This window comes from Gouania willdenowi, chromosome 10, assembly GCF_900634775.1.
Source record: "Gouania willdenowi chromosome 10, fGouWil2.1, whole genome shotgun sequence".
Classification (NCBI taxonomy): Eukaryota; Metazoa; Chordata; class Actinopteri; order Blenniiformes; family Gobiesocidae; genus Gouania; species Gouania willdenowi.
In genome coordinates, this window is record NC_041053.1 from 31,729,654 (window position 1) to 31,747,694 (window position 18,041).

Here is an 18,041-nt window from a genome sequence, read left to right on the forward strand (position 1 = left end):
ATGCCAAATAAAATGTGACAAAGACAACTATATTACTCATGAAATATTTATTTACGAAATATTTAAAAACTGTATTGCAATAATGTATGGTTGTCACAAAATCCTACAGCACACCGTTTGGGAACCACTGATCTATGGCAAGTGTCAAACTCAAGGCCCGGGGGCCAAATCCGGCCCTTCAGAGCATCCATTCGGCCCGCAGAAGAAAGTGAAAGTGACAGCGAAGACATGAATCATTATGTAAATTATAAACTAATTCAGTTTGAAACGACTCAATTTTTCTCAAGTTATTCCACAAAATCTTCCCAAATTAAATAAGATTTGGTCAAAAAATTAATAAATCAAAGGAGATTTAAGTGTCTGTCACTTAAGTCTCTGGAAGTGCAAAAAAACAACAATAAAAACATTAAATCAACAATAAAATGATTAAAAAATCTCACTCTCACTCATACGCAGTAGAGAAAAAGCAGTGTCAAAACAAACATGGCGCCCACCATGGAGAAGTCGTTCGGAGCTGTGCTCTGCTCTGGATATATTGTTGAAACCACAACAAGAAGAGGATTTAAAACCGTAAGTCTGTACCGTACTACACGCCACTGTGTAGACGCTTGTCGTGTTGTTCATCGCGTCATGTCTGCTCTTTGTTCGATTGGTTACTCTGCGCGTGTTTGTCCCGCCCTCATAACCCAAACGCCTTGTAAGCACTTCCAGACTAATAGTCTGTATTAAACATTGAAACATAGAAGGAGATTAGGATGACTTGCAGGCTATGTTTTAGGGTAAATAGTCTCTAAAATGTGTTATTGTATTAATAACAAGTAAAAACATTACTGAATTAAAAAAAGGGGAAAATACACTTAATAAAATGATTATATATTTTGCAATAAACTATATTTGTGTTGTACAATAATATCATAAACACACATACACACAGCCAACATTCAATTCTCATCTAACTACTGTGTCATTTCCTCCACAGGACTATAGGCTTAATGTATTTCTACGGCAGAAATGGAATGACCCACGATTGGCCTACAGAGAATACCCAGACGACTCCCTTGATCTGGATCCATCCATGTTGGACTCCATCTGGAAGCCCGATCTGTTCTTTGCAAATGAGAAGGGAGCCAATTTCCACGAAGTCACCACTGATAACAAACTGCTGCGGATTTTCCAAGATGGAAGTGTTCTTTACAGCATCAGGTAACTGGAAATATAGTCTATTCAGGCATTTTAACAGCAGAGCTTCTGGGTGGTACTGAGTTAGAATTTATTGATGATTTATTCCATTTCATTTATCTCTTTTCAGAAATTATGTGTGTATATATATATATATATATTTGGATACTATTTTTATCGTGACACCATAAAACAAAACTACAGCGTGAGCACCTTTTTACAGGCTGAAACATCCACAGACTGTATGAAAACAGGAGCAGGACCAGAAAACTGCTGAAATAAATCCTAAACAGAGGGGTATTCCATAAAGCAGGTTATGTTCAAACTCTGAGTATATTCGGTCTCAAATTAGGGAAACTCTGAGTATCCCATTCCTAAACGCGAGGTATGTTCTTCTCTGAGTATGTTAAAGCTTGATTTTTTTAGTTAATCGAATTTTCCTGCAAATTTTGTCAAATCAAAAAAGATATATCATCCCTTTTCTCAACTAAAATAAAATCCTAACTGATGTTTCAATTCATGGCCTTTTGTTTTCATCGTAAGCCTTTTTATGTAATTCCTCCCAATGATCTCAAATGCTTTTATCATGCCAGCTGTAGTAAATATGTAAGTGAATATTTCAGTGCAGAACATGAACACTATTTAAGGACATGTGCAGTTTAGGTTTTGTTTCTGTCAATTTAAAATAGGAGGCAATCCATGATCATGTCCACGTTTCCAACCAATCGTGTCACCTATGGACTTTAAGTTTTTGTATCTCATCAATATTTTCCCTATTGGGGAAAATACCAACAGTTTTTGAAAGCTAAGATGTTTTTTTGTCATTGTTGTTCACTCACGTGTGAAGAAAGGTCTTTGAATCGGCCTTTTGGCTTCACCTTGCTATGCTTTGTTTGCTTCCCTGCTGTCACCAAAACAAAGACAGAAAAAAACAGATTTGTATTTTATCACATCACTAAATAGTAAGAATGTCAGCCGAGTAACAGGATAGCTACCTACATGCCTGCTATACCTTATATTTCTGTTGCCAAAGAAAAGAGGTTTTAAAATTGTGGGTTGAGAATTGGGTCACGGCCCCATTTTCCGTTGGTTGAAGCCAAAAAAAAAAAAAACTTCAAAACCTTTTTGCTTTTAGTTTGACTTCTTTCTTCACACCTGACAGCAGAAGTAAGAGAAATAATAGGAAAAATTGATTTTATGAACTTCTATCTCATATTCATTTGAGTGTAAAATGAGTGTTGACTGTTATAATAGTTTAACTATTCCTTATTCGTGTTGCCATAATGTAATATTCTGTAGCTTAGGTAACAACTGAAAATTCCATATTTAAACTTATTTTAAACATATTAATATTGAAGTTTATTGGGACAGTCATGAGTTAGCTGCCCATGACTGTAGTCTCTCATGCTTTGCAGCATGTCAGAGACACCCGTCGCAGCTACAAAAAGTCAATGTAAAAGAATACCCCCAGAGTCTGCGAGAGCGGGGGCGGAAGAAGACTCATCGGCTGACAACATGGTAACGACTGGACCGGAAACGACTATGAGTAACATAAGCACAGTGCAAGAGAACACCACAGCAATTGTCAAAGCTACTGACGCAACAGCAGGCCACACACTACAGATATGTGCCTGTGGATGGAGGAAGATTACACAGAGGATGGACGAGTACCTACAAAGAAATGAGTATATTGATACAACTGTACAGAAGGCAGGGGTATCAGGCTTCTCTGGCTGCCTGGAACACTCTAGCATGATCTGGCACCAGATCCAAGTGGCGAAGCTGGAGAAAAAGGATCTCCATGTCATCTTCCTGGATGTTGCTAACGCCTTTGGCTCTGTGCCCCATGAACTCCTTTGGACTGCTTTCAGGTTCTTCCATATCCCTAACATCATCACAACTATAGTTAAAGCCTACTTTCAAGACTTACAGTTCTGCTTCTCAACCACTGAGTTCACCACCTCATGGCAGTGCCTGGAAGTAGGCATCATCTCCTCTGGCATTCACCATGGTGATGGAGATCATCATTCGAGCCTCAGAAAGGGTTGTAGGTGGACAGCGGGTCGGCTCTTGTCTGCATCTTCCTCCTCTCAGAGCCTACATGGAGGACATCACCACCCTGACCACCACCATCCCATGCACCAAGAGGTTGCTCAGGAAACTGGAGGAGAACATCAGTTGGGCCCGTATGAAGATCAAGTCATCTAAGTCACGCAGCATCTCAGTGGTGAAAGGAGTGCTTGCTGACTTGAAGTTCTTCATTGGTGATGATCCAATCCCCACAGTTATTGAACAGCCAATCAAAAGCCTCGGAAGGTGCTACGATGCAAGCCTGAAGGACAGGTACAACAGCTGCGCAAGGACATCAGCACTGGCCTATAGCCCATCGATAATACCCAGCTACCTAGGAAGTTAAAGATTTGGTGCCTTCAATTTGGTCTCCCACTCCGGGTGCTGTGGCCCCTTGCAGTGTATGAAGTCCCCAAATCAACAGTAGATAAGCTTGAAAGAGGAGTCACAGCGTACATCAAAAAGTGGCTTGGACTTCCGTGATTGCTCACCAACATAGGCCTTTATGGAGATGATGTGCACAAGTTGCTCCTCACCAGACTACATATGACACTGAATGAATCCAAAGACAAAGTGGTGAGAAACAACGCACCAACCTTAGCTACTGGGCGCAAATGGACTCAAGCAACAGCAGGGGAGGAGGCAACATCAGCTCTCAGACATGCTGATATTATGGGGATTGTTCAGCTTGGAAGAGGAGGCCTTGGCTTAAATACCAGCCAACCAGCATGGAGCAAGGCAACTGCATCGACACGGAGGAAGATGGTAGTGGGAGAAGTACGCCGTCAGGAGGAGGCTGCAAGGTGGGCCAAGGCAGTCTCCCTTGGCAAACAAGGACAGTGGACACAGTGGGACAATGTGGAGAGGAGGAGGCTCAGCTGGAGAGAGGTGTGGGCCATGGAAGCACAGAGTCTGCGCTTTACCATCAGGGCTACTTATGACGTCCTTCCAGCTGCTTGTGTTTAGCAACTTTAAACTCAATTTCCCCCCCAAAATATTCACTTTTATTTCATGTAAAATGATTAAATTGATTTTAGAAACCATAGAAAATATAGTCATTGCTGAGCCGTTTTTAAAATTGCTAATCAATGAGAGCTGTTTGTCACTAACTTTGCCATAGTATCATTGCAGTATATACTGTATGCCATCATGCAATGATATTCATCATACTAGAATAACGAAGCGTACATCAAAAGAAAATTAACTTAAAGTTTTGTGGAAAACCAGGAAATGATTTACAATTTCAAAGGATTATTCAATAGTTTTCAGTCATTATTTCCCGGCACTCTTTGGACAATCTAATAAATTAATTTAATCTATTATTTGTTCTTTTGTCGAGATTCCTTCACCGGTAACCAGGTAACTGTGTGTGTGTGCGGTACCTGATCGTCTTGCCTCTGAGTGAGGCTTTGTATCACATAATAAAACAACTTTTCTCCAGGCTGACTCTTAGGTGCCTCTCTCACTCTTTCTATTTCCTTTCTGAGAATTTTGGAGGTCTTAATACATCAACATCTCAGCAGAAACCCAGGAGGGCATTAGTAATTACTTTGCTTTTACAGATGTGAATTCAGTGATCAAATGAGGAATCAAGCCGAAGGGGGTTTGTTGCACTTTGGTGTTTTGTTGCTATGTTATGTCGCTATTTATTTATTGCGTTGAAAAAGTTTGTTATAAACTCTGAAATCAAGGGGAAAAAAAAACAACTTTTATTAAAGTTTTCTCCTCCTTCTTGTAATCTGGTAAAGAAGCTTTTCTTGTTGTGTTTCAGTGGCTTTTTAACACCTCTGCTGGCTACTTTCTGTCTTCCAATCTGCTTTCCTGCTTCAGGCTGACCCTGACTCTGTCCTGTCCTATGGACTTGAAGAATTTTCCCATGGACATTCAGACCTGCACCATGCAGCTGGAAAGCTGTGAGTTTTCCATCTTCCTATCCTTTTTGTCTCAATCTTCTCTTTAAATTTTTTTATGACTTCCTGCTTTCTGCCTTTAGCCCGTCTCACAAACTACATAACTTTGCTAATACTCTAATACAGGTGGTGTCAAACTCATTTTAGTTCAAGGGCTACATACGACCCAGTTTGACCTCAAGGGCATGGACCGGACCAGATAAAGTTATGTTTTTTGAAGGAAAATGCAGAAATTCAAAGAAAACCCCTGAATCTTAAGCAATTGGTGAAAATTCCTTGACTTCCAACACATTTTCTCATAATTTTCCCGGATTCTGTGGGACAATTAGCAAGAATTTTCGATGTTTTTTGAAAAATAAAATTGCAAGTCAATATTACTGTAAATAATATAGTACTGCAACCCCCATTGTATTTTATCTAATACGTATATGGTAATTTACAAAAACTATTCTGTAATTTCACTTCAAACAATATCGTCCTGCGGGCCAAATGTAAATGTAAACTCTCTTATATTTTACATTTCATTTTGATAAAACCATGAACCTCATCTTAAATGTGTATCTTAGTATGCTGAAAAATGGCAAATTCTTACAAATGTTGCTAAAGGTAACTTAACTTGTTTAAAGGTTGCAGGTTTGAAGGTTTCTTCATTTAACAACAAGGTTCAGCACAAGTTTCATCCCACCGAATAGCCTGAACCCATTTTCATCTAGCTTCACCGTTTACAGGAAAGGAGTGGAACAATAGATAAGGCTGCTTTCGGGCTATACAACAGCCTGGTACTTTATTAGAACTCTTGCTTGTTGCTTGCGCCATCTGTGTAGTTTACCTGTTGCCCTTACCGCAATAGGAAGTAGGTTTCCACAACGATTGCATATTTCCGGTACAAAATACGGAAGTTGTGTGAAAGGTCCATTCACATCACTTTTTTCCTACCATATTTTTGCTCCTTTTAATGCATTTTTGCTACAATATTCCAAATTCTGCCACTTCTCCATAAAATTTAAATGCCTTTTCTGCAAATTTTTTCCACTTTCAAGACATTTTTGGCTCTTTTCCACCACTTTTCCCACCTAATGTCGCATATGTTCACCCATCATTGTCACTTAAACCTCTTTCACCATATTTCACGCTTATTTTTTTTTCCATTTTAATCACATTCACTTCTTGCCATGCCCATTATTTGCCAGTTTAAACTAATGTTTTCTGCCACTTTTAATTTTTAACCAATTTGTATGGTTTTTAAAATCCCATTTCCACCATTTTTGGTCACTTTTTACCCATTGCATTGTCCTTGTGTATTGGCCGATATCGATATCAATCCTATACGATATCAGCATGAATCATACATACTTTTATTACTTATTTTGTAGTGTGGGATGTTAGAAAAGGCTTGATCAAGTGATGTTACTCAAACAGAGAACAATAGTCAGCAACAGTAGGTATGAGAAAAACAGACCCATTCCATACATTTTAACCTTCAATATAATATCTACAGTATTCTAAAATTGAAGTATTTTAATATATCAGAGATTTTAGATGCAGTCCGATAAAATCCGATAATCGTTTTCTGGCTGATATCGGACCAATATCCAATATTAATATCGGATCGGGACACCCCTAATTAAAATAGGGATTTACATCTTTAAGATGACTATATAATATGGCACAAATAATAATGAACTTCGTGGATAACAGTGGATATTATTCAGATAAATAAATAAATGTGATTATCACAGATTCATAGAACAATGGACCATAATTTTGCTGACTTTATAGATGGGCCCCAAACAACTCTCCCCTTTATTCCCCCTTACAGATTCATCAAAAGTATAATAAAGATTGAAAACCATTGCAAAAACATGCATTTGAAACCCTTTAGACCAATAAACCACAGGAGAAGATATATGTTAGCCTGTCTCAGGCCCTCACAGCCTATAGCAGAGATACTTCCTGCTCTCATGAAACCAATTTCTAAGATATAAATAATAGAACTGTAATTCTGCGTCTCTTTTATTATATGTGATCCAACCTCTGCCCAAACGTGACCCATTTTCTTATCACAAAGACAAAGAAATTTAAGGGTGACGCAGAGGAAGCATGAAGTCATTCAATAGAAAATTGAGATATTGTGTTAAATTTAGGTGAGCTGAGGAGACATTCAGGAAAGCAGATGTGTTCCTTCACCTATGTATCACATTGCACTGTCATTAAAAGAGATGTAATGGTTTCTGATTAAAACCCCGATGAGAATACTTGTCTGGTGTTGACAAGTGCTAGTAAACCACCCTAGGGTTCCTTCACCTTGGCTGCAGCATAATGCTCAGAGGATATTAACAGTTTTTCTACCACTCCTGGAGCTTTGGCTGCACCATCTGTTCAACACTGAAAAATAGGAGAGAAGAGGGGAAATCTGGACTAAAAAAAATGAGTTATCTGTGGGGGGGTTCAAGAAAGCCAAGGCCAATCTTCTTTTCTCATTTTTATGCCACAGGCTCAGTTATATAAATAGAGCCAAACCAAAGAACTCTGCCACATCAAAGTCTAATATATGCAGCTTATACCCCTTTACTTGCCTCAAGCCATCATTGTCCAGTTACCTCCTTTCTACTTTGTAACCTAATGTTAAGTGAAAAGCAAGACCGGGGCAGCAATTGAGAAGCTTGACTATCTCCTGCTGCATTCAAAGAACTTTGAATAAAACCAAAGAATGAAGAGAAACCCAAGAAAAAGAAGACATGTGAGTCATGACGTTTCCCTTTTACTGAGACATCCGGGACATTGGAGCTCATAAATTTATTTTCATTGGACCTTGAACTATGCCAAGTTGTGTTTTGGGCATCTTTCAGCCACGTCTGGCAGGAGAACAGAAAACCATTTCATTATCTGTGCAAGCATTGGTATTCTCCTTGGTTGCTGCTACAGGATGTGGCAGTGACAGTGAAATCTCCTCATGAACAAAGTGTGTGTGTGTGTGTTTTTTTCTTTGTTTAATACTAGCTGTGGTGTTTTTAGACTACTGTTGCAGTGTTTGGCATAACATTGTGAATAATTAATGTGTGTGTAACTCAGGCCCTAAAGGAACCCAGTATTATTCAGATATGTGAATGTACAGCCTGTTGTGTTTGCTGCATACAGCATGCATTTTACATTTTTAATATACCTATAATTAGGCAGCTGTGAGAGAGAATGCAACCTTTAAAAAAAAAAAATCAGGGTTAGGGTTAATTACATTTTTAAATTCAATTACAATTCTGTCTTCATTTATCCATGTTCAATTACAACTCATTTACGATTATGTTGACCCACATTTTTTCCAATTACAATTAATATTACAATTATTGTTTTTCTCTGAAAGTCAATTACAATTACGTTCTAAATTACTAAAGTTCAATGACAATTAATCACAATTAGTGAGCCTTTAATGAAAAATTTAAAAAAAAGCTTGGCTTTCTTGGGTCATTTTGATTCATGTCCTAAATCAGCTGTAAAATACCTAAAAAAATATTATCTATCATCCAATTAATTTTTCATCTCTTGATTACCTTGTTCTGCTTCCTAATCAATAAAAATATTGGTATTAATATTTTTTGTGTGGGTGTCTGAGCCTTTTTTCTGTCACTCTACCCCTAGATTTCAATTTTCTTTTAAATGGTATAATGATCCTCAAGAGAACTAACGGATGAACTTGACATGAAACATATTTTAATAATGATTCACTACATAGGCCTATGTTTAAACCATAGAACTACAACACTGTTGCCTAGTTTTGCATTTTATTACGTTGCAACTTACAGTTTTAAAAGATTTTTATGCCAATTACAATGATCTGAAGTCAATTACAATTACAAAGTAAATTATCTGAACTCAATTACAATTTATTTACAATTACAATTGCGACACATTTTTTCAATTACAATTTCAATTTAATTCCGAGAAGTACAATTAATTAGCAATTACCAGATTACAATTATAATTGACCCCAACCCTGACACATACTGTATATATGAGTTTGTATTAAGCTAAATAACTATAGACTGTCCCAATGCATCATTAAACTTGCAAAATGAAGCCCAGTTATATTCCACTGAGTTCCAATCTTTGCACACTAATCAGCGTGCACCGTGCATGAGCACATAATGACATCTCCCCCATATCAAACAGATGTCTCCCCATATATTCTAACCTTACAACAGTCATGACAACCCAGCGGAGGCAGTGCTGTGTGTGACCTTTACTGGGGCAAAAAAGGGTGCGAGACGATAGCTTGTGGCTGGACAGATGCATGGGCAGAGAGACATTACACTACAGCAGTTTTCTGACTTACATTTACTCTCTCTCTACCTCATTATTCTTGTTTGTTTTGTTTTGTTCTGAAGCAGGTTTTACACTATGGTACCAAGATGATGTCATAAACATTAGATGAGTGAGGAGAGTTAAAAACAAGGTGGTGCCAATTTTGAAGCGAATATGCAGAAAGTGACTTAATTTGATGAGAAAACATTAATCTTGTAGAGATTTAAAGGTGTGTCGTACTTTAAAGTTTACGGTTTTATACAAAAGGCTGACATTACGCTGTCATTAATATGACATGAAACCTGTCATTAGCATGCATATGGTGTCATGTTACCAACATACCAACACAGCTCCTAAGGTGTCATAATTTAGCGAAAGAAGTCATAATTTAGTGACCAACACTTAATGGCAGCCTTCATGACACCTTACTCATGCTAATGACAGATAATAACTGTCTAATTCATCACTGTAACCTCATAGCTTGATTGTTGTAAATATCTGTATCATATTTGTATATATATTGTATATTTGTATTATTATTAGTATTATCTATCTTACTTTATTTTTTACTCCTGTAATGTGTGTGTAACTGATCCTTATCTTTAACAGTCTTTTACTTAATTATACACGTATTTAACATTTATTCTTTCTTTCGTCTTTATGAAACGTTTTATTCCTTTATTTGTGATTTTAGTTTTCATAAAGTGGCTGTAACAAAAGTAATTTCCTCCTCGGATTAATAAAGGAATTCTGATTCTGATTTTGATGACAGTGTAATGTCAGCTTTATGTAATAAACTTCAAAAAAAGGTTTTATCTAAATTATTATTTTTTTTTATTAATAAAGTTGTTAGGATTTAGATGTTACTCTAAATGTAGTTGTACATTTTATTATTGTGCTGAAGAATTTTTATGATCAACATATTTCAGCTGCTTGACCCTGGCCCTAATAACAAATATATGTTTTCGACAAGTTTTTATTTCATATGGAGAGAAGGCATTAAAAAGAAGATGGAAAGAATGGCTTCTTTGTTTAATTAAAAGTAAAACAATTGTAATACAGAAATGACCAAAGTTGGAAACAGTGAAATGGTCCTTTGATTTCTTGAAACCCATGAAATACACCTCAAATGAGTCTGAATAATACATTCTGTAAAAGATGTAACACGTATATGTCGTGTCTCTTCATTGAATGTGTCCTTTTGTTGTGACGTCTTTCAGTCGGCTACACCATGAATGACCTGATCTTTGAGTGGCTGTCTGAGAACCCCGTACAAGTGGCTGATGATCTCACCCTGCCACAGTTTGTGCTGAAGGATGAGATGGATTTAGGCTACTGCACTAAGTACTACAACACAGGTGCAGTACATACACTGCTGCTTCATCTGAACATCTATTCACAGGCTTCTTTTGGTCACACATGTTCTTCAGTGATCAAAAACTGTCCGAAAATGTTCTTGACGTTGTGAACGTCCCCCTGGCTGATTTTAACCCTCCTAATATGTGGTAAATTTGACACTTTTCAGTGTTTATGATTAAAAAAATAGTAGTCAACTTTTTTTCTATTGCTTCATTTTACATGAATTCTCCTAATTACACCTGACAAAGTAGACCTGATATTTCACACGCTGTGGAAGGCGGGGTATTCCCGCAAGGACTTTAGTAGTTCCCTTTATCCAGTTCAAACCAAAAAACAAAAAAAGAATATAACCGCAGAAAACAACCAACAGGATTCATATGTTTTCAGTAAATTTAAAGACGATTTGTATGAAAACTCTTCCAAGATAAATTCATTCTAATATAAAAGTTTGGCCTATTGGTGGCGCTGCAGAGCAGGTCAAAGTTTCATTATCAAGGGGTTATTTATGGATTCAACAAATAAACAAAGTGCCTGGTCAACAATTTTCTGAAAATCATTTTCTGGAGGCAAATGTCCCTGGGGTCAGATTGACCCTAGTGGTAAAATGTGTTACTAATATTTGAGGGTAATAGGAGGGTTAAATTTGTCAATAGATGGGTTTCCAATGACACATCATCACAAATTTCCCACAATTCCGTGGTCCGCCCTCTTGTGTGGCAACTTTCATTGTTGACAATACATTTTTGTCCCCCAAAGCTTTCAAAAGATCAAAAATATCCAAAATGAACAAACAATCTACGGCGATAGTTTGAATGCAACTTGCAAAGCGAGGTATTTACAGAAGTTGAGTGAAATCAACAACAAAAAAAACCTAAATGACGTTGTGAACATCTAATGTAGCATATCCTATATGAAGATATGGGCAAAGTGGGTAAGTTGTGATGATTATGTGGTCTGTATAACCTTTTTTTTCTAATTCTTGTCTGAAGTCAGTGCTTGACAAGATATTATGATTATTATTAATCTAGTCAAAAAGATAATCAACAAAGTCTCAAGCCATATTGAATTTGTAGAGCTGTTTAATCTTTTATTTCAGACATCTTGAGGCAACAAATAATTAGGATTGAAGAAAAACACTTTTTTCCTGTAAATTCAAAAATATGATCATTTTGACTGTAATAGAAATAGATTCAAGTATTTATTTTTTAAGAGATCTTGGGGGACAAAATCATTTTGGGGGGCGGGCCAGGACATAGCTTGTCAAAGGTCCACACACGCGTGTCGCTAACAGGATTGACTATTGTTTTTCACCTGGTCAATATGAGGTTTCAAAGGTAAGATGACGTATTACTGTACTTTTAGAATAATCTGACAATAGCATTGATAGCTTCGGCTGTGGTTGTTGGAAAGTTAAATGGTTTATATGGCTTCAATCGCAAGAATCGTAGCTTTCCAACGGTGTGCAGCCTGAATGATAACGTAACCATACAAGTTGTGTATTCATATGAAAACATCATAACATCTAGGCGGGCCGACAAGAGATGGATCTATAATATTTACACTTGCCTGTGATGAAATGATCGCTACAGAGTTTATTGTGTCTCTGTTTTGCGTCAGGTCGGAAACCTTTCCTGTTGACGATGGCTAGCCATTTGTTTCTACGTTCCGTGGACAAACGTTCTGTTTGTTCTCCTTAATTAGTTATTATTTTAGAAATGCAATAAAACTGTCGTATTTTCCCCTGGCTTCGCTCTGTTTGAGCAACCCCACACAACGCATGTATGCGGCATGACACATGGCTAAAATTGGGTAAAATCAGTGCCTTGGTACCCGTAGAGTTTACAGCGACACACAAGATGGTGACGCATGGGAGTGGAAACCCATCTATACAATGTTCTCCATGCCCAAATGAAAACTGAATAAAATGACCACGTTAGATTAAAAACAGTCAATGTATCAAGTCATGTGTTTGCAGGTAAATTCACCTGTATTGAGGTCAAGTTCCACCTTGAGCGTCAGATGGGTTACTACTTGATTCAGATGTACATCCCTTCCCTCCTCATCGTCATCCTGTCGTGGGTGTCTTTCTGGATCAACATGGATGCTGCGCCTGCCAGAGTTGGTTTGGGCATCACCACTGTGCTGACCATGACTACACAGAGTTCAGGTTCAAGAGCATCACTGCCCAAGGTGAGTCCCTGTGAGAGATGAGATGGTCAATGGAAAGAAGTAAGAGGTAGAAATGAGAAACTGTGGTTTGTTGTGATGGGGGAAGAATATCTGTAAAAAGTAGTATATGTGATTGAAAGGCATCAATTTAAATATTGTGTGACCTCGCTGATACAGTTAGCAGAGATTAATACAAATTTTAATTTGAAAAGACTTAAAGTGCTACTTGCATGTGCAATAACAGAAGTTGTAGAGCATATGTGTCAAACTCATGGCCCGGGGGCCTAATTCGGCCCTTTGGCGCATTCAATTCGACCCGCAGGAGAATGTATGTAAAAATGACAGAGAAAACACAAATCACTGTGTTAATGAAACTCAATAATATTTGCAGAGGCTCACAAATTTTCCTGTGCTTATATTGCGTAATTGTATTAATTTTTAAAAACTCAAATTTCTTACAAAATCCTCCAATTTTGATCAAATTTTGACATATCTCCCTTAATTAAATAGAAATTGGTCACAAAATCTGGGAAACTTAAGGTGAAGATTCTGTTGCGACTGATATCTATCACTTATTGCTTGGATATTGTCGGTTTCTTAAATATTTTGTATTTCATGTATACGTAGAAAACTAGGACACAATAATGTTAAAATAACTTGTTTTCCCGCATAAAATCTGTGGCCCAATTGAGATCAAACTGCTCTGTATTTGCCCCCTGAACTAAAATGAGTTTGACACCCCTGTTGTAGAGCATTTAGCGTGCATGATGCTTCTTCAGTCATTCTAAACCCCTGCCTGAGCCTGACCTTGATTTTTGAATCGGCTAACACACAGAGACTGTGCATTTTACTGGGTTTGGAAGCAGAAAAGATGCTTCCTCTGTAACTGGGACAGACATTTTTAGTTACTAGGTTTCACTCTTGGATGTTCAACAGCAAGGTGATGCTCGGTTTGTCTGCTGTGGCAACGGTTACAAAAAAATGATGTCCTTTATCTTTGCTTCCATCATCATCATCATCTCTTGAGCAAAACAAGAGCCTAAATCATGAGTACACATCTGGAAGGGGCGAACGTTAGGTTTTCTTTCATCAGAATTGACATTCTACCAAATCACTGATGAATGAGGTCATTCGCAATTAAGGTCTAAAGAAACCACTGGCTTCCTAATTTAAAGCTAATTGTCCACCGGAGCCACAGCCAAAGGTTAAAGTTACATAACAAGTGGAAAGGAGAGAATATTTTTTGTCAATATTTTTTTTTTTCATTGAAATGACAAAATTATTTCCCATGGTTTGGGATTATCTTGCATCCTCTCTGCGTGGTCACTGCTACTTTCTTGTTCCACAGAGAATGCATTTAAGACAGGCTTTATCCCAGGGGTCGCTTTTTTATTTCTATGTAAGATTCATTCAGTTGTACCTTTAGGGTGTTTTGCATCTGTATTTGAAAAGAACTGAAAGGCTTTTTCTTTTTTAGCTGAAATAAGGAGTGTTGTTGAAAGTACACACAATAACATTCAAAGAAAAGTAGAGTATCCCATTACTCTTTGTGGGATTCGTAATGCAGTGTGTTGGTTGAAATGTAAGAACTGGATGGAATAGCATTACATAATGTAATACAACCCCATAAAACGTCTTGGACTCCAAATGTCCTAATAAAGGAAGGTATTTTTTTAACCTGATTTATTTTGTACAGGGTTGTACACACTCATTCATTCTTATCGTCAATGTAGAACAGCTCATTTTCACTCAGGGGCCAAATACAGAGCAGTAGGATCTGAAATGTGCCACAGATTTTGGGTGGAGAAAAGAGCAATATCGAAACCAATGTGCCCTAGTTTGCAATTAACAAGCACTGCATTACAGGTATCAGTGCCTGCCAGATCTTCACATTAAAATCTCTTGCTTTTGTCACCAAATTTTGTGTGATTTTGGGGAATTTAATGTGATTGTGAGAAATTGCAGCATTTTAGAAAGTTTAAGATTTCTCTTGATGTGCGATTAAAAATGACTGCATTGATGTGATGTAGGCATGGAAAAATTTAAGCCCTTGGCAAATATTGTAGAGATTCATTGGATTTTTGTATTTGAAGGGACTGAGATATCTACAACAAAATTATTTGGTAATTTACCCTGATCTGAATTGTGTTTTCTCCCCTGTAAGGAGTCTCTGGATCCAAAAAGTTTGAGAACTCCTGGTCCAAAGAGCCAGAATTGGCCCGCATAGGTCTTGAGTGTGACACTCCATGATTTAGAGACTCCAATTAACCTGACACAAAGGTTTTTCAGACTGTGGAAGGAAGCTGGTGAATTCAAAGAAAACCCACACAGGCACAAGGAGAACATCCTCTGGTCTCCACCCACTGGTATCAAACCCAACATCCAGCCATCTTACTTACCTTCAATAACACATTCTTGTTTTAAAAAAGGAAGTTACCTACTTGCCCCTAATGCTGTCTAACCAACTCATGTTCTCCTACTACTTCATCCCATTTCTGTAGAAGCCACTAAAGAAAATAAGCAGGTAAATCTCTCAGAAACTGAATTGCAATTGGATGAGCTACTGAAATGTTGACCTACTTATTATGCATTAAAAAAAACTCCTGAATCCTGGCTCGGCCCAAGAGACTAATTAGAAAGGAGGCATCCATGTTTTTGTTGGTTCAATGTCTTTATATGGAAGTAACTATAATGGTGCATGAGCGGCATCTCATTGGAGTGAACTTTCCACACAATGCATGCTCAGTGGGCGTTGCTAATATGCTGTGACACTATTTCTATGAGTGACACGGTCCGGGCACTCCCCAAGTCTTAACCGTGACCCGTCTCATGGCTATATGTCAGCTGCCCACATCCCACTGACTCACTCCAATTCTGGGGCAACCCACAAACGTGTGTCACCACGGACCAGAGTTGTATGGGTAAACAACCGACAAACAAGCCATTAGTTTAATTGTCTAATGATCCCTACTATGTGACCCTTTTCTGTTTTTAGGTGTCCTATGTGAAGGCCATAGATATTTGGATGGCGGTATGTCTACTGTTTGTGTTTGCGGCCCTGCTGGAGTACGCAGCGGTCAACTTTGTCTCAAGGCAACACAAGGAGTTCATCAGGCTGAGGAAAAAGCAGCGTCAGCAGAGAATAGTAAGTTCAACTCTCACACCGCTACAGGTTTACATCAGAAGGGTTGAAAACTAGAAGAAATCTCCTCACGAAATAAAATTTGAGCAAAGACTTTCATTTTTGTGGAATTTTGTGGCGCCAAAGACAGGGTTGGGGTCAATTATAATTGTAATTGATTATCAATTATAATTGGCATTGAAATTCTACAAAAACTGTCAATCATGATCTAATCAAATGCAAAACTCGGGAACCATGTTACAATTCTATGGCTTACACATACACTACCGGTCAAAAGGTTTAGAACGCCCTAATTTTTCCAGTTATTTACTGCAATTCAAGTCATGTAAGTCCAATGAAGAGCTTGAAATGGGACAAAGGTAAGTACTGAACAGTCAGAAGTTAAAAAAAGGTTTGGTTACCCAAAACGGAAAAATAATGTACATTTCAGAATTATACAAATAGGCCTTGTACAGGGAACATGAAGTGGGTTAACAATTTAAAGCTGTTCTACAGCAATGAAGGTTGAATCAGCCTTGAAAGCTGGTGCTAATAATTCCTACAGGTGTTCCAACTTTTCTTGGTTACCTACAACCCCTAACCTTTCCTGCAAGATGGATTCTCCTGATGTTCACATTACAAACACCAGAATATATCTTGCACTGTTTCCGCCTTTTCCTTTCGTAGTTGTTGTCAAGCTGTACAAACAGGCACCAACAATGTGAGCACAGGTCACAGCTAGCCTGAAAATATGGAAAGAGAGGATCTTTAGCAATTGTGTACGTACATGCATCAGTGCAAACATCTCCAATTCAACCCCAAATCCATTAAAAGAACACAAACAAACTCAGGTAATCGTCCACTCCTGTGGCAGAAGTAAATTCCTTTGCTATTGTGTATATGAAGAGCATGGACTTCAGCATGCTACAGCTGGCTGTCATATTATATGAGGATGATCTGCTCATTTAGGTCCAGCCTTTTATTGACCCTCGAGGAGCCTTGTGACCCTTTAACTCACTGCATTCAACTCCAGCCATGGTCTTACTACCAGCCCTCTGGTGCCACAATCCCCTGAACCATGTGCTCGCTCGCACTGCAACAACATTTACATTTACTTATGTTTGTGCTTATGGTTGTTCTGTGGTGGGGGGAGAAACAATAATTTTATAAGCTTAGAAAAGATCCTTTGTAGTTCGTTTAAGTCTTTTTATGCTTATAACGTCAACAGTTTCTACACATTGACTCTAGAGTCAACACACGCACACGCACACGCACACACACACACACACACACACACACACAGATTTAATGTAATATTTGAACTCATTTTCAGTTCTTTGTATTGTCTATTCAGAAGTAAAATGACTGAAATAAAAATATTTTTATAGACAAAAACAAACCTCCACCAAGCACCAAATATCCTCTTTGCCATATATTGATATCCTGATCAATATATTATCAGTGTCACCAATAAAAACGATACAGTAGGTCGAAAAGTATGGGCAACCCCATTTTTTTTTTAAAAAGTCGTCATGAAATGCTCAATCCTGATCCGAATCAAATGAAACTCGGTGGGATAAATTAAAAACCATCCCAACATAACTGTATCAATTATCATTAAGATCAGTCAATTACAAACCAAAATATGAATTTTTGACATTTCGTCAATGATGAGAGATAGAGATTTTTCACATTTTTAAACGGATCCAGAATCAGTATTTGTATCTAAACCCACTCCAGGATTTAATGGAATCTTTCCTAGCGTAAAGTCCATCTTTTGCTAAAATGTTGTCAAAATCCGTTCAGTACTTTAAACATAACAATCTAACAAATAAATAAGCACAGGTGAAAATATTACCTCTTTGGCGGAGGTAATAAAATAAAAGAAAAGAAAAGAAGTAATAAGATTGGAAGATCTAATGGTTTAATTTTCCAGA

At 37.7% G+C, this 18,041-nt stretch overlaps 1 protein-coding gene across 2 annotated transcripts in view; it reads left to right on the forward strand.

The window, feature by feature from the left end:
* The window catches only part of glra4a (glycine receptor, alpha 4a), a 66,275-nt gene that overhangs the window by 41,001 nt on the left and 7,233 nt on the right, over positions 1–18,041 (forward strand). For both annotated transcript variants that reach the window (XM_028459847.1, XM_028459848.1), the window contains exons 4-8: positions 980–1,203; positions 5,080–5,162; positions 10,676–10,813; positions 12,790–13,004; positions 15,979–16,128. In XM_028459847.1, coding sequence (XP_028315648.1) covers positions 980–1,203; positions 5,080–5,162; positions 10,676–10,813; positions 12,790–13,004; positions 15,979–16,128 — 810 coding nt within the window. The remainder of the gene's footprint in view (positions 1–979; positions 1,204–5,079; positions 5,163–10,675; positions 10,814–12,789; positions 13,005–15,978; positions 16,129–18,041) is intronic.